General features: G+C 48.2%; 2 protein-coding genes across 3 annotated transcripts in view; both read right to left on the bottom strand.

Annotated features, from left to right (window-relative positions):
* LOC144163236 (uncharacterized) overlaps positions 1-16,994 on the bottom strand; it is a 292,766-nt gene extending 275,772 nt beyond the window's left edge. Inside the window, exon 1 of the mRNA XM_077694103.1 lies at positions 16,741-16,994. Coding sequence (XP_077550229.1) covers positions 16,741-16,902 — 162 coding nt within the window. The 5' untranslated portion in view covers positions 16,903-16,994. The remainder of the gene's footprint in view (positions 1-16,740) is intronic.
* Positions 16,995-21,584: 4,590 nt separating this feature from the next.
* LOC144162124 (excitatory amino acid transporter 3-like) overlaps positions 21,585-24,483 on the bottom strand; it is a 34,805-nt gene continuing 31,906 nt past the window's right edge. For both annotated transcript variants that reach the window (XM_077692614.1, XM_077692613.1), the window contains one exon: positions 21,585-22,472. In XM_077692614.1, coding sequence (XP_077548740.1) covers positions 22,316-22,472 — 157 coding nt within the window. In that variant the 3' untranslated portion in view covers positions 21,585-22,315. The remainder of the gene's footprint in view (positions 22,473-24,483) is intronic.

Genomic DNA, 24,483 nt, shown 5'->3' on the forward strand with positions numbered 1-24,483 from the left:
AGTGGATCTAGGTTACACTACAGCCACTGAATAAGCTATGCTTTACTAGTGGCTGTAGGTTATACTAGGCCACAGTCGTTCTTCCACAGCACGAAGCGAAGCAGGCGTTTACCACAATCCGGCCGGTCGAAACAGCCACGTATAGAGCAACACGGCGCCGCTACTCTGCCTGGGGCGTACAAATTCACTCTTAACGTGTCATACAGCCACACTGCGCTCATAAAATCACGATATATCGAAAAACGTGCGCACTTGCGTCACTAAATAAAGGCTTTTAGAGTATCGGCACTCTTTTTCTCTCATTGTTATGTGCCGCCCGGATTTTCATTGGTGGGTCGGCACCACGTGATATTTGTTTACATATGGGCGCAGCCATTTTGTTTATGGTCGCCTCTCCTCTGTCTCTCTCTCTCTCTCTCTCTGCCGCGCGGACGCTAGAGCGGCCATTCCCACTCTGCCCGTCACAACCGGCGGAGGTTTCGTTGGGAGAGATGGCAACGCGGCAAGCCAGAAACAAACAGGCCCCCATACGCTTGCGGGTGCACGAAGTGGCGGTACTCAGCGTAGCCTATTTAGTGACACTTGTGCGCACGCGGCCACGCAGAGGTACCAAAATGTCAGCGCCCGTGGGTCTTCCTGGGTAAACAGGAGTCGCGTGACGCGGTTCGACCAATGGCCGTTGTCGGCAGCCTACAACAATGAAAGAAAAGAGTGCCGATACTCTGAAACCTAATCTAGTGGCTATAGCTGTTTTCGCAAAGGTGCCATGAAGACAGAATACGAGGTCGGTTCAAAAGAAGGCCGCCTTGTCTTGATCACAATGAAATCAATTTGACTGCAAACTTCACACAAGCAATGGAGATATATAGGAAAAGAGATGAAGCAGTGGCGACTCTCCACTCACTTTTCGACGACGTAACTGTGACGTCACAGAAACTCGTTTGCGTGATCGGCGGCCGATGACCACAGCCACCGCCAAGAAACATGACTGGGATATTTTAGTGGGACGTCTAGTTCGGTTTAACCGTTTCTTTTTCAGTTAACACCCTGACCACTGTGTTTTTATTGCTTGCCTGTATTGCGTCGCTGCCGCCCATATTGCGTCACGACCTTAAAAGACAAAATTTGAATGATTTACAATATTTCTGGCGGTTTCTCCGAGAAAAAAAAACGTCTTTGGCGCCTGGACTGGAGCTGAGCTAGTTACCATAGGCCACTCCTTTCAACTCGAACAAAGTGCCATTTTGTCTTCATTGGCCGTTTCAATAATGCGCTATGTTAATTAAGCGAATAAACAAGAGTCATCGATGTAGTTTATTAACTCAACCGCTTCTGGCCTTTAAATACTACTATAACCACTACTTGAGTTGTGTTTTTCCGTTGCGAGAAAATGTTGGGCCGATATGCGAAGCTACGGGATGCCAGCGATATTACTAAGATTGCTGCCACAAATAATATTTTCCTGAGTAGCAGTCAATATTATTCGCTCTAGTTTTAGCAAAAGTTGCAGTAGTATAAGATCTTTAATGGATTTAATGTGGGATTTAACGCGACGAGGCCAAATCTGGGCTATAAGCCGGGCCGTAGTTAAGGGCTCGAACATAATTTTTACCACCTGGTACTGACACGAAATTTCAAACATCAGATAACTGTGTAAATGGCTTGCTTTGTATATGGAGATAGCAGATCGGAAGTTTAAACCTTAACCGTTCAGTAGAACATATTTTAAATAAATTTTATTCCTTGCGCGCACGAGAAAGCTCATTCGAGCCATCGAGCAAACTCATGACGTCATCTGCGCTACGTCCCAAACGGCGACGTCAGGGCTCCCGTGACGTATCCAGGCGGCCGTGGTGCTGTTGGCGCGCGATTTTCCGCCTAGTGCATTACGTCACAGTTTTTGGGACTCGTCACCGGCGACTACGGCCGGTCCGGTCGTTCTGGCGCAAGCGCAAGCGCGCAGGCCGGCATCGACTGAGGTGCGACGAGAACAGTGATGTCGAATGCGCCTTTCTGTAATGGCGGATGCCTCGGTGTTCGCATCACCGAAAGCGAAATTGACACGAATAAACGGAGCTTGTAAGTAAATATTTCTGCTGCATTCGACAATCTAATTTGTCATTCTACGATTAGTGGGCTCGTAGGCATATATCTCCGCAAAAAAAAAACGAACATAAATTTTTTTTGTCAGTATACTGCTTTATTGTACACCAGAATATCGTATTTCTCGCTTTTTTTTCCTTCAAAAGAAAAGCATCCCCAATGGCCGCGATTGAACCCACTTCTTTGGGTTCAGCACAGTAGTAGTAGTAGTATTAGTAGTAATAGTAGTAGTGCATAGTATTAGTAGTAGTATTAGTTATAATTATAGTAGTCTTAGTGGTGGAGGTACTAGTAGTAGTAGTAATAAGCCTGTCCTGACAGTGGAGGACGCATTGGGGCGAAAGAGAGCTTACTACCAAAAAGTAGTAATATTGTCACGAAGCCAAAGATGACGCAGTTTATTGGAGCGAACTTGTGCTCCCCTAACAACTAAAAAAATACACAGGCGGCGAAGCAGCAGTCAACAAAGTGACGTGCGCAGGCGAGTGTCGACGGAAGGAATGCCGCGGCGCCTGCTCTGCGGGAATTTATCTTTCGGCGCGGGTGTTTCTCGAACCGTCGAATTACACCGAGAACACTGTAGACAAAAGAAGGCTACTGACGTTAGGGCGAAACATTCTCCCTATCAAATGAGATAATCCGGGCAGTGTTTCAATCGGTACATGCGCTTCAATCGGGACTCAGAGAAGACAGCCCGGCGCAGTCGGGCGGTAAAAACAAAACAATTACTAAACAAAGCCAATGCATGGTTCGCGGCAGTATTAAGCAGTAAGCGAAATCCGAAACTGCTTCTTCCACCGAGGCACATGCGAGTTGTGTAGCGGAAATTTTACTGCGAAAGCAATATTGGTCTAGTCTAGCGAGTTTTGCCATGCCTCAAATTTTCACCTTGAAGCGATACCACGTGACTCGCCGCAGCCGTGGCGCGGGTGACTAGCGCCACCTATCTCCAAGTTGGAGAAGTAGGAGGAGCGACTGGCTCGCGGGGCGGAAAGAGACACGTCACGTTGCAACGAATATTTGAGGCGTGAGCACGCGTCCGCCGAGGGCTCATCATGCAATCTGCTACCATTCCTTATAAATCAAATTGTCCGCCAATGCACCGACAGCCGCCTGCTGCGTCGGACCATGTAAATTATGCGGCGCAAGCTCAGAACAAAAGTCCGCTACCGCGCCAAGTACACGACAGTTTTTTTTTTTCTTTCCTGCCCAGCTCTTCCTTGGGCCTTTTCTTCCTTCATCCCCAACCCACAGGAGAGAAGCATGTAGGCGTCTGTAAATGCCGGCAAACCTCTCTGCTTTTCCAATAAAGAGCCTTCTCTCTCTCTCTCTCCTGTAGACGTCGTTCGGCTTGCTCATGCGTTAAAGCGGAAACGTGAGTACCAGCGCACAAATGGGCAGACTAAAACGAGTGAAGAACGGTAACTCCGGGGAGCTAATCGTCGGGAGAAGGATGCACAAAAAATCGCGGTCCATCTCCACTAACGTGAAACCAGGGGAGGGGCGAAGCATGTAGTGGGTAATTGCATGCTTGGCGCCTGGGCGTTTTTGCCAGCGGAGATGAAACCGTTGGGCCGTAGAGGAATACAGCTTGGCTGTAAAAGTCTCGTGTCCTTGAAGCACGAAGCTGCCTTGCGCAAGGCGTAAACGAGTGTCCCGGTGTATTTTTAGTACGTGTTACGAAGCGCTTCAGCGCTAGGCGTAAATGAATGTCCCGGTGGTTTTTTAGTACTTATCACGTTCTACCCGAGGCGTAAACGAGTGCCCCGATGTTTTAGTACTGTTAAAGGAGCCATGAAGAGAAAACACAAGTTTGGTTCATTCGAAAGATTGCCTCGTTAGAACCATAACGACACCACTTATAACACAAACTTCGCTCAAATAAGCTACATAATTAGGAAAAAAGGAAATGACCATGCGACCCACCAGCTCATTTTCCGCAACAGAACCTATGATGTCACTCGAGAATGCTCTGCGATTGGCGGAGGCCGGCAAAAGCCAACGCATGTTACGCAGGGCTTACAGTTTGCATAGCGAGCTAAATGCCCGTGAAACATACTGCACATTCTTTTTATGGCAAAGAACGGTGGAGTAAACTGTTGAAGTTCCGAACGAACACGCAAGCGTGTGCGCCAATGCGTACGAAACTACCGCCGCCCGAGCTCGACATCTCGCCGTCGCGCAGACGAATTTTCGGGTTCGAGGCTCTCGGGGGCCAACGAACCGTTCCAGCACGTACAGCCGCGACCTTGCTTGGTATCTTAATCCCTTGACAGGAGGTTGGCCGTCATATCGCCAACCAGCAAAGGTAAAAATAGAAACGAGGGGAGTAAGGAACAGCAAGAAGCGACGAGATAGTGCCAGTCGTCGCAGAAGTTTCGAATGGTGTTGGCTTGCTGCTGTCGTTACGAGCTCGTTTCCAGTTTACAACCACTGAAAACTTCAGTTTGTTCGAGTACTTTACAATGAAATTTCGTTGCTGCGTTTTGAAATGCCCATGTAGTACGGGCAAATCGCCGAGGGAGTGCGACATCCCCGCCGGTGAGGAGATCTCCTTTCATGTGCTGCCCAACGACGAACCTCGGCGAAGCAAGTGGCTACGTTTTGTGAACTTTGCAAACGGAGGAGAAAGAGAGCTAAAGGAAGTACGAGTGTGCTCGCTTCATTTCCGAGGAAGTGATTACGGCAGGGACCCTTACGTTAGCTCACTCCTGGGACATGATCGCGCTCGTCGCCGACTTCGTCAAATCGCCGTAAAAGCGCTCTGACCTTGGGGGAAAACACGCGATTTGGTGGGAGAATCAAAATTCCCTCGCACTTCCCCGAGGGGGAGAGTGTGTAAGTGCGAATGCACGGTTGTTGATTGCGCGATTACGGTGGATATCGTGATCTTAATGAGTAGTCGAGAGATTACACACACGCACACAACTACAAAGAAAGATATTTCACTCGTTATTGCTGGTACCGTTGCCCGGTCCGCCATCATCGTTATCGAGATGCAGGACCAGCGACCGCTCTCGACGACGGCGCGCGCTCGACTAATACCCTCCCGCGCTACACGAGCGCCCTCACGCGTCGGAATGCGGAGCGCCAGCTACGCGAGCGAGAGCTCTCCCGCCCGAAGTGGAGAGGAGGCGCCCAACACCCGCAGTCACTGAGCGGAGAGAGGAGGAGGAGAGTAGCGCCCGCCGTTACGGCGAGGGCTACACGAGCGCCCTCACGCGTCGGAATGCGGAGCGCCAGCTACGCGAGCGAGAGCCCTCCCGCCCGAAGTGGAGAGGAGGCACCCAACACCCGCAGTCACTGAGCGGAGAGAGGAGGAGGAGAGTAGCGCGCGCCCATCTCCCCCCGTTGCTAGGGAAGACGAGGAGCGCGCGCACCCGCAGCTGTTGCTATGCGGACGACGGCATTAAGTGCATTCGCACTTAAAAAATGCCGTAAACACTGCGCATTGATGCTCGTATCTTTCTGGTCGAAGCAGAGAGCTCGCGCGAACGGCTTTCCATACACGACACCGGAACGGCTTTCCATACACGACACCGTAATAAAAATACGGCACATACGTACCAGTCTGTATTCGTCCGTCGCGACGGGGCTGACGAGGCAGCGGTGCCGCCGGCAGGGCGTTCGTCTGTTGTGGCTATCGCGGAATGGTCGCTTTCCCGTCCACCGCGTATCCCACAACTCTTGCCGCTCGTGCACTTAGAAGCATTGAGAGTTCAAGTGGTGTGAGGTTGTTAAATGCAAGCCCGAGCTCCTCGGCGAGAGTTTTGTTCTCCGGATCAGGCGATTCCATGGCTAGGGCTGCGGGTGCACTAGGTTTCACTAGTATTTTTAAAATGGCCGCCGTCTCGGTCGACTCCCGCGTGTGGGTGCTATATGGAGTCGACATACTAAGTATCTGTTTCATGGACCGGCTCGTATGGCGCCATTGTTCACGTCACGAAATGTGCAATTTTAGCGGGAGATTTAAAATTTTGGCTTAAATGGCCTTATTTCTCAGTGAATAAAGCATCATTTGCTTCCGGGAAAGCGCTTGGGGTACTATGAAACGCCTAATCTTTCGAATAAAACAAACTTTTGTTTTCTCTTCATGGCTCCTTTAATACATGAGACGACGGTTACGACTACGACATGAGATTGCGAAATCCCGAGCCCCTGAAACCGACAGCGACGAGCTTTACAGGCGTCAATGGACGCATTGCCTTCGACTTCGACGAGGGCTTCGGAAACTGATGAAACGACGGTATCCGGCCTAACAAAGCTAAGCCGCAGCCATTTTTTTTTATTTGGGAAGGTGTTGGGCGAGAGGGAAGAGAACCTTTTTTGGAAACAGGAAATCCTTTGCCGCCTTTTGAGCCACATGTTGACGCGTCAGTAGTAGCGGTGATAATCGAGCCGAGTGAAGGTCAGTCTGCCTTAAGGTGACCGCAGATGCGTAATGTCTACTAGGAACAAAACCGCCATTCTGAAAGAGACGGGAAGTTTTGTAAGTTCGGTATCCCCTAAATAAGACAGCGCGAGTAAAACGCACGCTGATAGGTTGTACATCATGTCTTGCTTGAATTTGAACCATTTGTACTATATTCCTGTCTTTTTGTTGCTATTAAGTATTGAATGTTACGTTATTACTTTTTTCAAGCTTACAGTGCGTATTTATTTGCGTTTACAGTTAGAACACTCCTGCTTCTTTTTATTTTTTTACCCTTCTTTTTATTGCGCTAATACAATACGTGTGCTATGTAACCCCCCAATATAATACCCCCCTCATGAGGGCCTTTAGGAGTATAAATAAATAAATAAATGAGTAAATAAATAAATAAATAATAAATAAATAAATTTTTGGCTTAGTTTCCAGCGAGATAGAGAGAACTCTTTAATGTGGGCTGGAGAGGTCAGCTCTGCTAGCGGCAGTGCTTGCTACGCCAGATGGGGGTGATTACAATGCAGTGAAGTGAATGTGAGAGATCGGGAAAGCAACAACAGAGAGAAAACAAAAGTTAAATAAAAAAACGGCACGCAACAAAATTCAAGAAGAAAAACTCGAAATAAAGTTAAGTAAAAGAAAAAAATAGAGCGAATGAAGCGTAGGAAGCGCAGAGCGCGTAACCAGAAAAAGGAGTCCAAGCGTACATGACGACGCAAACGCGTGCAGACGTAGCCATGCGCACAATGGAAGAATTACAAAGTTTTGTCTAGTCCTGAATCTCGAAAAAAACGCAGAAGAATTTTGTCCCTAAATATGAGTCATTGTTGTTGTCCCAGGGTCCAAGAAAGTGACACAACTGAAGGCTTGCTCCACAATGAACACGAGACAGGCAGCTCGCCGCTGTAACTCGCGCAGCGGAAAATCGCGGACATATACACAACAAGTGCTCGGTAGTCTCGCGCACAGCGCACGTGGGGCACAGTGGTGAATCCTCCCACCCTATTTTGAACTTGAAGCTTCGGGTGTAAGCCATGTTGAGACGCAAACGATGCAGTACGCCTTCAGACGTTTTGCTTAGGTCGGGTGAAACACGGAATTTACAGAAAGGGTCAATTCCATGCAGAGGTGGATATCCGCTGCGAGGGTGCTGCCACTTCAACATTTGCTCTCTCCAACCAGTTCGATAGATAAGGGCACAATCATCCTCTCGAGAGAAAGGAAGCTGTGTCGTGTTACGCAGAGAGTGGCCAGCGCTGGCGGCTGCATCAGATATTATATTTCCTTCTATTCCCGAATGACCAGGAAGCCATTGAAGCACGATGTGATGGCCCGCGCGCACCCCCGCTGTGTGGATTTCACTGATTTCACACACAAGCTGACTGCAGTGGTTGGACAGCCTTCTTAGAGCTTGCAAAGCCCCCCGTGAGTCTAAGAAGATCACCCATCGTCGAGCTTGATGTGCACCAATGAAATGAAGGGCATTCCTTACAGCCGCTAGCTCAGTAGCGGTGGATGATGTTTTATGGCTCAGTTTTTTCCTGATTGTGCACTGGACCGACGGAATCCACACGCCAATGGCAAATGATTCCGCGGTCACTGAGCCATCCGCATAAACGTGGGTGTGGCTTGCGTACGCGGTAAAAAATACTCAAGTGTGATAAACTTCAGTGCAGGTGCAGGCATGGACGACTTTTTGCTTATTCCGGGAGTTGTCGTTATTATATTCCATGGTGCAAGTATCCACAGTGGCAGTGCTGGCTTCACAGGTCACTGGAAATTTGCTGGAAGCAAGTCTTTTACATGCGATGCAGTGATGGCTGCCAGATGATGCGCATGGCACCGAGTGACGTGGCGTAGAGACGTTCGAAGGCACTCTTGATGTTGAAGCACTGACGCAGAGAGGCACCAAGCTTCCCGCAGTGTTCCAGTTGTCGACGTGCATTTGGGAAGACCCAGGCACACGCGTAGCGCTCTCGCCAGCACTGAATCTGTGACCTTCAAATTTGTAGAAGACAGTTGATCCAGGGCCGGCAGGCTGTAGCGTAAAAGGCCGAGAAAGAGTCCTTGATAGAGTCCAAGAAGAGAGGACACGGAGCACCCCCAAGGTTGTCCACTTAGCATGCGCAAAATGCGCACAAAAGACAAAAGCCTTTCTTTCAACTGCCGAATATGGGGATTCCAAGACATTGAGCGGTCAAAGACGACGCCGAGAAATCTGTGGCATTTGACATAGGGCATCTGCGTACCCTCTACACTGAGCGTATATTGTGAGACGTCACGCCGAGTGAACGCAATCGCTGCACACTTCTGAGGGGAAAAGATCAACCCGCAGCATCTCAGGTACTTTCGCATCGCCAGGATCACTCTCTGAAGTACGGCACGAATGTTTCGGCGGTTTTTGCCTGAGGCCCAGATGCAGATGTCATCTGCGTACAGCGAAATATTGACGCCTTTGGGAAGAACCGTTGGCAGGCGTATAAGGCATATGCTGAAAAGAGTCGGACTCAAGACGCCGCCTTGAGGAACTCCATGTGTGACAGGATGCTCGGTTGTTGCGCCATCACTGGTGACCATATAAACGTACCGATGTTGGAGGTAATCGCAGAGCCACTGGAACATACGTCCTCGCAGCCCTACGAACGTCATCTCTCTTCGGATAGCTTCGTGTGCCACGCTGTCAAACGCTGCCTTGACGTGCAAAAAGACAGCTATGGTGATATTTCCAGCTGCTTTTTGTCGCGAGATATCCGCCGCCAGGGAGATTATGTTATCCGTGCTGCTTCGTCCTCTCCTGAATCCAGACATCTGCGATGGATAAACATCTCGATTTTCAAGGTCCCAAGCAAGCCGTTCTAACACCATCTTCTCCATCACCTTGCTAATACAACTTAAAAGAGCAATTGGCCGGTGTGAATCTATATTGGTTGCCGGCTTGCCTGGTTTAAGGACCGCAACGATCCGGGCGACTTTCCAGCTGGCCTCAAGGCGCCCTCTCTGCCACGATTCTTCATCAGCTCTTCATTAGCTCCTCTCCGTGTCCAGCGAAATTATTGAAGCGAAGGTACGTTACTTTGTTTTATTACCGGCGTAACTGCATAAGATCGATGATAAACTAAATCTCCGTTTCCAGTTGTCAGCTTTTCTACGTAACATTTACGCAACCTGGAATCATCAAAGTGTAGGGAAGCACGTGTTTGAAACATCAGTTTGAAAAACGGTGGAACCCAGAATTTGAAGACGCGTACCCGAGGAGAGAGCGCCGGACAACACACACACACTTATCGAGAATAGAGTACACGAGAATTTTAATTCTCGTGAACGCGTCTTTAAGTCTGGGTTCCACCGTTCTTCAAACTACGTACCAACAGGCCCAGCACCAAACTCTTCTACGATATTAAACTTTAGGTTTACTTAGAGGCGTAAAACATCCGCCGCTTCCCAAATGGTGCACGACGTATCCTAGGCAGAAAGTTAACATTGAATCCTTCTTTTTGAACCCAGGGTACGTAGGATTATTTGGGGCAATAAAAAATGAAAAAGGAATAGAAGAGAATGAAAAACGAGAATGATGACTGGTCCCGACAAGCTCCGCAATCGTGCAGAAAAAATCTTCGTTTTATTTTTCCTTTCTTTCCCCGCATCCGGAATACGATGAACATGCCACGGCGATATCTCCCTCCTTACACGGAATGAAACGCGCATTGGCTGGAAGATGCTGCGCTGGGAGGAGCAGGAGGAGGAGGACGAGGAGGAGAAGCAGGAGGAGCGAACGTATACTACGCCGTAAAAGACGAGGGAGAGAGCGGAGGGGTCCGGAAATTTGGAGTCGCTTATCGGCAAGCTCGAGACTTGTCATTCACGGTAGTTCCGACAACGAGGCCTCGGCCCGCTTCGCCGCGCACCTCAGCGCCCCGACTCGGCGGCGATGCCCATTACGGCGCGGAAATGAAAGTGCCAGTTACGGGACGTTTCCTGGCGCCGGTCGGGGAGGAAGCTCTCTTGTCTCGAGCCACCCGAGACAAGTGTCCGATCCTTCCACATGGTCAGGGTGGAGATCTTCGTCGAGTCGCGAGCTCCAACAACGAGCTCGCGAGGAGTACCAGGCAGGTTGGGCCGCTGTATTTTCTTACGTTACGAAAATTACAACATATTGTACCCGAAGTTGTAAATTAAAGTTCACGTTGGCTATGATGCGCCAACTCGGGCATCTGGCGCGAGCCCTCGACGAATTGGCAGACGTCAGTTTGTATTTGCTGGCGCTCATTTTCGAGGACAAAGGAGGACAATGTCTATATATATTTTTGGCGCGTGCTCTATGGGTTAGATAGGCCATGCTCTGCGCATTTTTCACAGAGCATGGACTTCGACGGCCATGGGGAAGTTCCTGCTACGTGATAGCGCTACAGTAAGGTTTCTTTTCCCGGGAAAACAATGGAGAAATACTCTCACTCATTAGGCACAAGAGAAGGGATTTTCCAACACCACACAAGAATTTAGGTGCCATAGGATTGATTTATTGTATGGTTTAACGCGCCGACGCAACGCAGGAGATGAGGCGCGCCGTAGTGGAGGGCTCCGGATTCATTTTGACCGCCTGGGGATCTTTAACGTGCGCCGAAATCTCGTACACACGGGCGCTTACGCTTTTCGCCTCCATCAGAAAAGCGGCCGCCGCAGCCGGGAATCGAACCCGCGTCCTCGTGCTAAATGCCATAGGAGCCCACATGCTCAGGCAAATAGAAACAAACACATACCCGCACAGATCGCCGCTTTCCACTAATCATTTCAAGAATAATACGCAAAAAGCGGAGAAATAGCCATGCTGTTTCACGTAACCTTGGCGTGCCCGAGCATTTGGTTTCAAGAAAACACTCAAACCCACGTTAATCTTATCGAGAATAGAGACGAGGGCGGCAGCCCTTAACAGCCTATCCCTTGAAAATGTCGTATCTAGAGCCCTGGATGTCGGGCACCACTCACGAGCTCCCCGCTAACTTCCAACTCCATTCATTTCTCCTTTTTTTTTTCTGAAAAATGTTGTACTACCACTAATTCTACTACTATTACTGCTGCTGCAGTTTTCGTATAAACCTTGCCTATTCACTAAAACATTCATTTTTCAGTATCACGACTTTATCCATTTATTCTTGATTCGGAGCACAAGCAAATCCTCGCTTGCGCTCATCGTGACTCCACTTCGTAGCCAGCATCGTGATCACTGCCTCCCTACGATTCGCCCGTGTGCGGGATCCGTATTTCCAAACGCTGCGCTACACAGCGCCCCACGTGACATTTCTCTTCGCACGATGCGGAACGTTAAAGGCCAACTGCACTCAAAATTTCAACACCAATGTTATTTCCGTATAGTCTGCCTTAAAAGACTGCGAGATACAAAATATTACAGCTGAAATACGCGTATCCGCGGCGCAAACGACCATCAAAAATGAGTCATTAAACTACCGGCCAAGTTTCGTACGGGGACAAAGGCTACCACGAGGGGTGCCACCGCAGATCGGAGGGCATCTGGCGCGGCCGCCGCTGCTCTGTGGCCAGACCGGCAGGCAGGAACACAGTAGCTGCATGTCTGTTCGCACCACATTTTTTCGTCGCTCACAAAATGATAAGTTTATTTCAGCGGCCCAGGACACGTAAAGCGAAAACGCACTGCTGATAAGGCGCCGAGCGTCCGTTCCGTGCGAAACGCGCTCGGACCACTTCCCCTGCTGCCCTTCGATCAACACCAGCGCCGCGGCGCGGCCTCCCTGGGCAGCACACGAAGCTCTCCCTGAGCGTGACGGCGGAGTTTCAGGACCAGAAAAGCATTGAAGGAGCGCCGCGGATACGCGTATTTCAGCTGTCATATTTTGTATCTCGCAGTCTTTTAAGGCAGACTATACGGAAATAACATTTTCAGGGGGTTGAAATTTTGAGTGCAGTTGGCCTTCAACGTTCCGCATCGCGCGAAGAGAAATGTCACGTGGGGCGCTGTGTAGCGCAGCGTTTGGAAATACGCATCCCGCACACGGGCGAATCGTAGGGAGGCAGTGATCACGATGCTGGCTACGAAGTGGAGTCACGACGAGCGCAATAAGCGCGGATTTGCTTTATTTTTTGTGCGCTGCGAATCAAGAATAAATGGATAAAATCGTGATACTGAAAAATGAATGTTTTAGTGAATAGGCAAGGTTCAAGCGAAAACTGTATCAGCAGCAACAGCAGCAGCAGCAGTGGCGAAACTGACGAGACCGCGGTCATTACGGGCGGGCCGGCCGCAATGTCTCTTCCGCTTCGCGGCTGTTTGTGCGATGCGCCGGTAGGTGCAGCGCCGCATGCGACCAAGCTATTTTAAACGCTGATAACTAATTGACAATGTATTTCACGTGGCTACCAGCCATGTCCCCGTTGGTTTGGTTGTCCGTACTATACGTTCAAAATAAATTTGGCCGAGTTGAAATTCGAGTGCAGTTGGCTTTTAATTAAACATGGTCATTGGCTGCTCCCCGAGCCTAAAGCGACTTAAAACATACCAAATCACCATTATTAACAAAAAATGAAATACAGCACGTATAACTGAGTTTAGAAAACAGTTTGCACTAATTTAATGAAAATTTAAAAAGCAGTCAACAGAGACGCCGCAGCAGAGAAACCTCGGCGTAGTCGCTTGATAGCGTGCACTCGCCGGGAGCCATCTGAGATAACAGCAGCTAGAAAACGGCGTACGGAAAGCGTGACGCTTCTTTTATTATCAGACGGAAGAAGACCCGCGGGTCGGCTGTCTTTCTTTCTTTCTTTTTTCTTTCTTTCCTGAGGTTTTATTCTTTTTTCCCGCCAGGGGAAAGCTCTCCATGCTCCGAATTGCTTCATCGGTGCATTGTCGGCAGCGCCTTTTCACAGCTCTGAAGCTTTGAAGGAAGTTACTAAAACAATGCATATAGCTCGCAATCACGCGCGTCTTCCGATAAAAGCGCTCCTTTGTCGTCTGCTGTGCCGTGGGTCGGGCCCTCTTCCTAGCGCCTGGCATGCTTCCCCATATTATCACATTTTAAAATGGCCATGTAGTGCCACCAGTCTGCCTGTCGAAGTAATTTGTGCCGAACGACAAAGAAACGCAAGCGAAGAAATGGACGCAAATACGGTGTAGCAGTGAAGATTGATCGGTTGTAGGGTTTAACGCGCCGACGCAACGCTGGCGATGAGGCGCGCCGCAGTGGAGGGCTGCGGATTAATTTTGACCACCTGGGGATCTTTAACGTGCGCCGGAATCTCGAACACACGGTCGTTTTTACTTTTCGCCTCCATCAGAAAAGCGGCCGTGGCAGCCGGGAATCGAACCCGCGACCTCGTGCTCAGCAGCGCAACGCCTTAGCCACTGAGCCACCGCGGCGGGTGGCAGGTGGCAGTGAAGACGGCTTTGAAAGGTACATTGCAATGAGAAGCATTATTTCGTCTTCAAAGCTAGTAAACAGACTTAAAGAGGCCATGAAATGACGCCAACATAAAACTTCGTTCAATTATTTGACGGAACTAGTCTTTGTAAATCCCTCAGCGGCAATCTAGCCTAGAATTTTTTATTTCGAAGAAAAACGCTAGACGTATTGACAAACTTTCAAATTTCGCGCTACGGGGACGTAATATGGGCCTCAAACTTCAGAAACACCTCAGAACTCAGACCTGGTGACTTTTGGCGGAGCTGCCACCAGCAGCTGTCTGGAAGAAGGCTGCTGATAAATACCACCCACACCACAGCGACTATAAAAAAAAAGGGTTTTTTCTCTCTTTTCTCATAGCTGCATTTATTTTCCACTAGCAGTATAATACCACTCTGCTCCTGCCCCACACCTGACCGTCAAGCGCGGACCTCTACACCTCCTCTAATTTCTTACCGCAAAGTACTTCACCACTGCATAGTCCTCTCGCGCATTCAACCCCCCCCCCCCCCTCCCCCACCTGCATCATTTCTATTGTCGTACTTTCTGAAAAAAAGTATTGAACAACAAAAATAAGCCTGCGCTTTGCTCCACTGCACCAGCATCGGAGCTGGCGATCCGTCTTCTCGCAGAAACTCAGAATATAAGTCTAAATAACACACGTTTCTTTTCGTTTTTTCAACTAACTTATTCGTTGCGCCATAAATAGAGTATCCTGGAGATAGAATAAGTGTAGGTCAGAATACTATCACCTTTCACTCGACCACAATAACTGCTACTTGACGTGACGGAAGCGACCTTGCTCCCAGATATGAACGAACGAATTCTTTCAATCATGCCGGACGATTGAAAGAGGCGATGACTCACAGAAGTCAGTCAGCTAAGGCGAGTCCTGCAGAGTTAGTTGCTATTCGTGAGCAGCGCTCCAAACAGCATCCTGCATGACCGGTGAAAGAAATTGAGCCCCACGACCTCCTTCATTTTGTTATTTTCAGGTGGGCTTATAGCACCACAATAACTTATAATCTCCTGAATGAGGAGGCCGTTAGAACCTCAAGCTTTAACACTTCCCCCGGCCGATAAAACAAGTAGCAACAACTTATGCCCTTACAATGGCTATACAAACAAATCCCGTTATTGCGAACCTCAGATTAACGAACAATTTGAAAATCCCCTACCAAATCCCTAATAATTTCTATGTAAAAATATTTCATTACTACGAATTTCAGAACACCGAGTATTTCAGAATAACGAATCGAATTTTATCATCCTCACATAAAACAACACTTCAAAATAACGAATTCCGAGTGTACGAAATTACTCGTGTTGGTGTGAACGACGACTGTTGGTGGGAATGTAGCACTATCATGATAAGCACACTAAATGCGCGTTAGCTCTATCGCCATCGCCTGCGCTTGGGGGTCTCGCCGCCCTGCTAGCCTCTGTCGCCGCCTTTGTTCCTTCGTCCAGCTACGCAGCTACGTCGGTACGCTAATCATACGGCTGTTTTTGTTTCTACGTGCGCAATGGGCTCCGGAAGCAGCAAGAAAAAGAAATGGAGGCAGTTTTCTTTGCAAGAAAAGGTGGACATTCTCTGTCAAGTGGACGATGGGAAGAAACAAATCGACATCTCGAAGGAGTGGGGGATGGCACCATCAACGGTTGCAACAATTTTGAAGGACTGGCAAAAGATCAGCGAGCTGCACCGAGGCTCCCAACTTGCTCCTAACGCCGATACTTTGCAGTGCGTAGCAAGAATGCGCACTTTTCTTAGCAGGTGCGCCAATGCCACCGAGGCAGTGCACATGATTCGAACGTGGACAGCTTCGATTCGTTCGTCTTGCAGCAGTTGGGTGGAACAGGTCAGGCAAAGATCACCGATTTCTTCGAATAAACCTGCATCCAGACCCGCGTTAGAGGCTAACGCGATCGTGCACGTGTTCTCAATAAAGGTAGGTGGATGCTTTTGTTACGTTCACAATTTTTACTGCGCATTTTTTTTATTTTTTCACTATAACGATTATTCGAAATAACGAACTATTTTTAGCGGTCCCTTGAAATTCGTTGTATTGAGATGTAGCCAGTGCATATTTTCAATCTGTCACGGCTCTCACGGCCGACAAAAAGTGTTGCGAAACAAGCGACGGCTTGATAATGGCTTTATCACCCGCCGCGGTGGCTCAGTGGCTAAGGCGTTGCGCTGCTGAGCACGAGGTCGCGGGTTCGATTCCCGGCCGCGGCGGCCGCTTTTCTGATGGAGGCGAAAAGCAAAAACGCCCGTGTGTACGAGATTTCGGCGCACGTTAAAGATCCCCAGGTGGTCTAAATTAATCCGGAGCCCTCCACTACGGCGCGCCTCATCGCCTGCGTTGCGTCGGCGCGTTAAACCCCCACAATCAATCGATAATCGCTTTATCGCAGACAATAAATACTTTGAGCAAAGGGCAAATGCATTACAAAAAAGAAAAAAATTTCCCCAATTCGCCTAATGTATGCTAAGCAATAAAGGTATGTTAAAAGTAAGCTAAACGTATTTTAAGAAATATTCTACACAGAAGAAGACGCGCGGACCAGCAGGTGAGGGAAGAGCGCCTTGATCGTATGACTCGCACGTCGCTGAAAATTATTCACTACAGCGCGCATGCGCGGTAACTTCGTGGTAGCTCCGACAAGCTGCTGTGTGACCACAGAAAGATTACGCCACAGTTTCGGCGAAGCCGCGCATTTCTGTTTTCATGCCAACGTGAAAAAAAAAAAAACGCTAGATTTCCGTTTGCTTACCGTCAAGCTCTGCAAGCAGGTGACTCGTCGCAGATTCAAACTCACGCTTCCCCTTAGTTTTCGTCGCCGGAAACTTGAACAAGAATTCCGTTGCACATCAGTCCACAACAAGCATAGAAAAGTATTTCGGCACACACCAATGCGCGTCCTCAAGCGTCGCATTCAAGAGCGGAGTTTTCCGCAACATTTCCCCAAGCTGCCCGGAACACTCCACAAGCCCGAAACAGTGGCACAGTTTTGAGGTGCAGGCGCCGCCGAATACGGCAATCAAATGAATACCCGATCGTCTGGGCTTCGTTGCCATGACGACGGTACGCTTATCGTCAAGCGGGCATGTCTGGGCCCGCAGGCTACACGTATCTTCGTCGAGACAAGCTGGCGCGCCGTGACTGGTAGAAACTGCATTGTCATCCGACAGCGCCAACACCAACCTTTGTATCGCAATTGTACTTCGCCCGAACAAGCGAAACAAGGTTTGGGGAGTGGGCAAAAATTGACACAACAGATTAGCAATGGCTTGAATTTAACGTGGACTCCTGTTACTATCATGGGATGCTGACTAAACGATCCGAGCATATGTAGTGTTCCTCACAAAATAAAATTGGAAACTGATCAGGATCAATTTACACGGTGACACGCTGTTTGACGCGCTGTTGCTCTAGAAGAGCAACAGCGCGTCACCGTGTAAATTATGGTATGAGTACATGTTTTGACGGGCCAGACCATGTATTTTTTAAAGAATACTTTCCACTTTCGAGATACGCCATGGATATGAATTTCGTCTGTTTTCTCGTTATTTAAACGAAATAAACTATCCTGCGGTTTCTTTTTTTTTCAGGAACATTACGGAACGTTTATCGTACAAGATCGTCGACGATCGTCTGCGCGTTGACAGGTCAAGCCAGCTAGCTATTCAGCTGCTATAAAATACTTTTGACTTTGGAAAGTTTCAATATTGTTTGAAAGAAAATTCTATTCTTTTTGGGGGGGGGGGAGGGGGGGCGGAAGGGGGTAGCAGAAGGTCTACAAAACGCGTGTTGTCTGCGATCATCTGCGCTTCGACGGGCCAAACCACCTAGTTGTTTGGCTGTTACTTTTGACTTGTGATATAACCACGCGCATACATTTTATTAGTGCCATTATTATTCGGAAAAATAGATTATCTATTCTAGTTTTTATTCTAGCATGTCTACGAAACGGTCATCGTGTGTGATAGTGTGCGTTTCTGACAGTTCAACCTGGGCAGCTGTTCAGCTATAAACAAATACTTTCGACTTTTGAAATACCCCACGAAGACAGCTTTTACTTGTTTTATTGTTTTAAATATAAATTACCTTTCTCTTTTCTGGCTCTTTTGTAGAAAAGGGCTACGAAACATTTATCGTCTGCGACCACCTGCGGTTCAGACGAGTAAGTGAGTTGTGGAAAAATACTTCCTCACTTTTAAGATGCGCTACAAAGACACAATGTAATAATTTTTATTATAAGTTAACTTTTTCGTTACCACGCCATAGGCCATCGTTCGCGGGTGAACGATGATTTTCAAACCTCCCGCAAAAAGTATAAAAACGGTGTTATTTGGACAACTGACGCCTTCTGGAGCGTTCATTGGGAACCCCTTTTTCAGTTGTTTGCATTTTGCGTAGGTAGACGGGGTCGCGAGAAAAATTTAAAATAAAGGTGCGAAAATGGCTTCCTGTTTCACTGCGCGCTCTGCAAAGGCGGACAGCGGTTTCAGGGATTTCGGCCACTGCTGCTGCTGCTTTTTTTTTTTTACCTCAGCGGCAGTGATGACTTGCGCAACGATGTAGATTCTTCAGATTTTAGTTGTGAAGAACTCTGTCCCATTCAACAGCCTCACACTACGACACGTGCTGCCAGGGAAGATTCGTTTGACTTCACGCTGTATTTATAAACAAAAAGTGCCTAATATCTCACGAATGCAGTATTACTTTCATGTGTAGAGTCTAGACAACGTGCGGCGGGCATATTTTGCCAAATGCACCCCCGCCGTATCACGTTATCACCTTCAACATAGCCCGGCGCACGTTTAAAATTAGCGCTACGGAGCGACGCATGCTGCTTCTCAAGAGCGCTAAATTTGGTTTTTTTTACCACTTCTGTGATAAGGATTTGGTGACAGGACACAACCATGTTTAGATGCATATTTAAGAAAGACCGACTGACTCTCGAGTGGCTTCGCGGACTGACACAGTTGCCAGGGCCTTTAGATTGGTGGCCCGCAAAAATCTAGAACTTGGTGTACAGCATTGATGTATATATTTAATCATAGCTTAGGAACGTAGGAGCATTTCGTATGTCTTAGAATTCCTTAATTTTTACGCTCAGTAAAACCGCCTATATGTGTTTTGTGTATACTTTTCTGTGGATTTCTTTTTGTTTCGTGGACCAATAAGCTGTCACAAAACTGCTGTTATGCATTTGAAAGAGAAATCTATAAGCTACGAGTTCATGCATAGCAATGCTAAATGTGTCCAGTAGCTCAAGAAAAAAAGAAAGCTTTCTGGAAGCACCCAACATCAGCCATTTTTCCCGGGTCGCGAGGAAGTTAAGAGAAATAAAGTATTAAAAGGTGTTTGTAACTGTTCTATACGTACGATAAAACATTCGCGCCTCGGTCCATCACACTGATGAAGCTTATCCAATAGTACGGACGGCGCGTCGGTCAGCTATACGTATTGACCACGGTGCAAATGTTTGGTGTGTTACAACGACATATGAGCGTCTTTAAATTTTTTTCCTTAGTCAGCTCCGACCCAGCCAGGCCTCGCAAGCTTGGACGTTCCCTGGTTTCCCTATAGGCGGCGTAAAAATCGACGCCCCACGTGACCAACCTACAGGGCAAATTTCGACCATCTAATCCACCAGACGGCGCAAGCGAAAGGTTACTTTTGGTATAGAATACAAAACATTCATTCCGTGACTCAAAGAGCCCACACGGTTCGCTTACAATGTGTTATTTAAAAATATTATTAACAAGGTCCACATCAAACATCCGTTGAGCAAAAATGTACGCAACTTTTTACCAACAGCCGACTGGTGCACCACCTCGTTTCTGAATTCGCAACCACAAAGCCGCCAATTCAAATTGAAACCGCTGCAACGGCCCACCGTTTTTATGTGCGCGGGGCACTGGTTTCGTGACTTTTATTGCTGTTATATGCTTTTGCGTCCATCAGTTGTTGAGAGGACTGGCAAAACACGGGAATTGAGTGCTTGTTGAGTGACAAATGTGGGAAATTCCGCATCGGAAGACAGCTGCCGAGGCCAGAATATTTGATTCTTCTAACAGAAGGTGAGTGTTATGCACTCCGCTAGAAAGACTGTGCAAACGAAACCGTTTTCGCCGTCAATACCTCATTCGTGCCCTTCGTTCGAAATCTTTGCGCGAGTGAACGAGTTGTTATGGCAAAAAAAAAATGTTGTCATGAAAGCGACGTACAATTGCAGCGATCGAAATGAAATGATGTCCTGGCCTCTGTAAACTTGCGGATGTCAATAAACGATTTGTTCTCACTTGCTGCTCACTGTGGTCTGTGCCAGTTGAGGCCATCTGGTCACCTGGCGTAACATCACTTCACTAGCGCGGCGCAAGTAAACACGCGACCAGCGTGCCAGCCAGGAACCAGCAGGAGCAGCCACGGCCGGACTCGACGCTCCTTTCGCGCGCAGGAGGAGGAGAGTCGAGTCCGGCTGTGGAGCAGCGAGCCGGCGGCCGCCGTGCGAGGGCAGCTACCATGTTATTAAGGAGCTCAAGCGGCCTGTGCAAAAAGCATCCGCCATGTTTACAAAGCCGTGTTTACAGCGCCATCAAGCGGGCGTACTGGGTAGTTCACGACGCCGCCACTACGCTTTTTCTGGCACTACAGGCAAAGCTAGACCTTTGCTTCTCTAAAATCCTCCCTGTTCTGTGACCCAGCGAATCAAGTCTGGGCCATTCAGCTGGCCGAGGACGCTGCTAGAGCCCAAGGGCTCTTGGCCGACGTCTAGAATAACTGGCTGTTATGCAATAAAGTTCCCCCCCCCCCTCCTCTCTCTCTCTCTCTCTCTCTCTCTCTCTCTCTCTCTCTCTCTCTCTCTCTCTCTCTCTCTCTCTCTCTCTCTCTCTCTCTCTCTCTCTTAGTGAACCGCCTCTCCGTAGACACGAAATTTTCTCGGAGGTCATATTTGGCATTCTGTTTTGTTTAACACCACGATCAAAGACTGCACTTGCCAGTGTTTTTTTTTTTTTTTACAAAAAAAAAAGAAATTTCGTCTATGGGAAGATGGCGGCCATCTTGACCATTCTTGACCAACCTCGGTAGGGCGGCGCCACCTTAAATGTGCATAAAGGAACGCTAGATGCCGGAGATAAGAGCAGCGTCAGGGCAAAAACCGTCGCCAGCACAGGATGTGGATGACCACAAATAGTTACATATGTTCCTGTGGTTCATCGTTACTAGTACAAATAAACGTCTGCCTTTTCATCAGCTTTCGGGTCGTCTGTTGTCTGCTGTGCCAGATTACCATATTTTCCAAAATTCAGACTCACGATTCTCTCCCCAAGTTAGTTGGGTTGTTCTCGTTTTATTTTTGTTATTGTGTGCAAGCGTGTCTGTGCATGTGACGTGCAGTTATGAGATTCACTGCAGAGAAAAAGGGTGGCTTTTAAGCGCAGAGCACTTTATGGGCTCGTCTTGTCGTCGTAGCTTGGTAACGGTCGATCCGACTGCCGGAATCGGGGGGCGCAGCGAGATAACGGACCTAAGTAGAGCCTTGTTCACCGTCGTCAGTAAGTCACAATCAGGCTTGATCAGGCTTCGAAAACCACGCGGTTTATTCATAACCTTTCGAACCTCGTGAAGCGCTGGCGCTTGTCATACATCTCTTTATTGTTTAGGGCAAAAACAATTCCAGGTACATTTCAGGCAAAATCTGCGTATACAAACGGCAGCCCCCGCGTTCATTTAGTTAGCAACGCTCGTAGGGTTGGTTTTTACGATAGAAAGCGAAAAAAAAAAAAAAAAGCGCCCACGAAAGAAAAAAATGGCGGGTGCAAAATGACGCAGAAAGGCTCCAGCCGCGAAAGCACAAAATTGCGCGTTCGAAATGCCGCAGAACAGCTTTAGCCGCGCAAGAAAAAATCGCGTTCGAAATGAAGCAGAAAGGCTCCAGCCGCGCAAGATAAAAATTACGCCTTCGAAATGACGCAAAACATCTCCAGCATACGAAATTAAAGCAAGCACAAAAAGAACAGAACTCCTGCTGGCGTAGTTTCAGTCAGGGAGCGCGCGAGCCCTGCGAAGGCGGGAAATTTGACATGCATTGGGTCGCAGCAGTGAGCGGATAACGGCGCTGTAGCCCATTATGGCGAATCACTGCTCTGCACTTCCGACAGCTTTCACGTTGAGTGGAATGTGTAATTTTTGTCTGCCTTTTGCGTAAATAAATGTTAATATATAAGCTCCCAGCATGTGTTGACCCCGATGCACATTTCGAATTTTTTTAATGCACGCCGCGTTATTTCACTCGGCTAGCCAGGACCAAGTATCGCACAGGCGACCGCCAGGAGGGGTCAGGCGAAGGCATTGGGTTTGATGGCGCATGAGATACCACTGTCCACTGAACCACGTTGCGCTGCTCCAGCCTTGAGGTCGTCCTTGCTGATGTGATTCACCACAGCTGCGCCCACGCAGTCCCCCATCACGTTCACCACTGTCCGGAAGCGGTCCCTGGGGAAAGACGACAGTTTACTTCGTTTCTGGGGCGGAATTTTGCAGCGTGAGCTACACTGGCCGAGGTTGAGCAGTTTCACGTGGCTCCTGGAGAGCCATGCTGCGCATGCGTGAGGAGCACGTGAGTTCTCACGGCGCACGGCTGACATGCGGGAGCCGCCGCCGCGATTGGATTGGAATAAATTGTATTATGATGGATTGGATTGGATTTAATTAAATTGGATTAGATTGGATCGCATTGGATTGGATTGGAAATCGTTTTAGCAGCTTTAAGCATGATAATGAGCTAATCCTAGACAACCAGGAAAACTAAGAATAACCAGCTGAACCTTAGCTCACGCTACGTATATCCTGGCATAGCCGACCTAAGCCACTGCTAATTTTTATACCATGTCCGTTTCAAAGTGTTCCTTTCGAGTGAGCCCTGATTGGCTGACAGCTGATGATCAGGACGTCACACAGCGCAAGCAGGGCAGGGGACGGTTTCACGAACCTCTATTGTAGAAGACAAACCTCTACTTATTGTAGAAGATGAACCGCTACCTATGGCACATTCAATTATTGATCACCTGTAAATATTTAAGCCTGTCTCTTATCACCTGCAAATATTTAGGCCTGTTTCTTTTTTGCGCCCGCGTGGTAAGTGCAATAAATCGCGTATATTTTGTGGATGTATCATTTATCACCGGTAAATATTTAAGCCTGTTTCTTTTATCACCTGTAATTATTTGAGCCTGTTTCTTTTATCACCTGTAAATATTTAAGCCTGTTCCTTTTATCGCCTGCAATTATTTGAGCCTGTTTCTTTCTGCCCTCGCCTGGTAATTGCGATAAATCGCGTAGGTTTTGTGGACCTATTGGAGAATTGAACCTCTGCCGATTGAACAATTTATCATTCATTCCTTGTAAGTATTTCAGCCCGTTTCTTTTTATGGGCGCGTGGTAATTGCTGCAAATCACGTAGATTCTGTGCGAACAAGATTGCTTTCAATCTTTTGTGGTGCACGTATATTCTTACGTGAATTATGTACATTTAGTTGTTCTCCTATAAGCTGACTCGGGAATTGTGTATTAACGGATTAAATTGGTCCCCTACTGGCAGAGTTACTAAGTGTCCGCATGTTTTTGACACCAGTGTTTTCTCTGCACACAGGCGTGAAATAAAGCAATTGAATTGAACTGGAAATGCAGGTTTAATTACGTCACGATTTAAATGGACGCGAAACGGACATTTCTGAAACAAACAACCCTACTTCACCCCTGGTAGTCAGTGTGCGAAGATCTGGCACGATGCTGCCGGTGCGGGTGACAAAATCCACGGAAATGACAAGAAAAATAATCAGTGGCTTAGCTAGGCTATGCCAGCATATACGTAGCGTGAGCTAATGTTCAGCTGGTTATTCTTAGGTTTCCTAATTGTCTATGATTAGCTGATTGTCATGCTTACTGCTGCTAAAACGATTTCCAATCCAATACATTCTAGTCCAGTCCGGTCCATTCCAGTCCAGTCACTGCTCCTCGCGCATGCGTAGCACGCCTCTCTAGGAGCCACGCGAAACGGCTATCAAGCGGCTCCGGCGCAGCGTCAGACTTGGCTACTGCGCAACGGAGGCGCACAGCTGGGCACGCGCCGGCGCCAGTGCGTCTGCTGCGGCTATGACGTCCCTGCTCTGGAAATGCGCAGACCGTCCAATTTGCACATCGAATTCTCTACACACCCGCACTCCAATTGGATTGGATTTCGAATCCACTCCAAGACAATCCAATATAATTCAACCCAATCCAATCCAATCCAACCCAAATCCAATCCGATCCAATGCTCCTCGCGCTTCCGCAGCACGGCCCTTCAAGGTTCACGCGAACTGCTCAACCTCGGCCAGTGTAGCTTACGGTACAAAAAGTTTTATTCCGTTACTTCCTTAATACGAGACGGTAGAAATGCCCATAGCCGGCAGAAATGCAACCTAATTCCTAACCTCTCCGCTTCCTTTTTTTTAACCGCCGAGCA

Source organism: Haemaphysalis longicornis, unplaced genomic scaffold, assembly GCF_048455015.1.
Source record: "Haemaphysalis longicornis isolate Haplotype H1 unplaced genomic scaffold, Haemaphysalis longicornis Haplotype H1 scaffold_12, whole genome shotgun sequence".
NCBI classification, from domain to species: Eukaryota; Metazoa; Arthropoda; class Arachnida; order Ixodida; family Ixodidae; genus Haemaphysalis; species Haemaphysalis longicornis.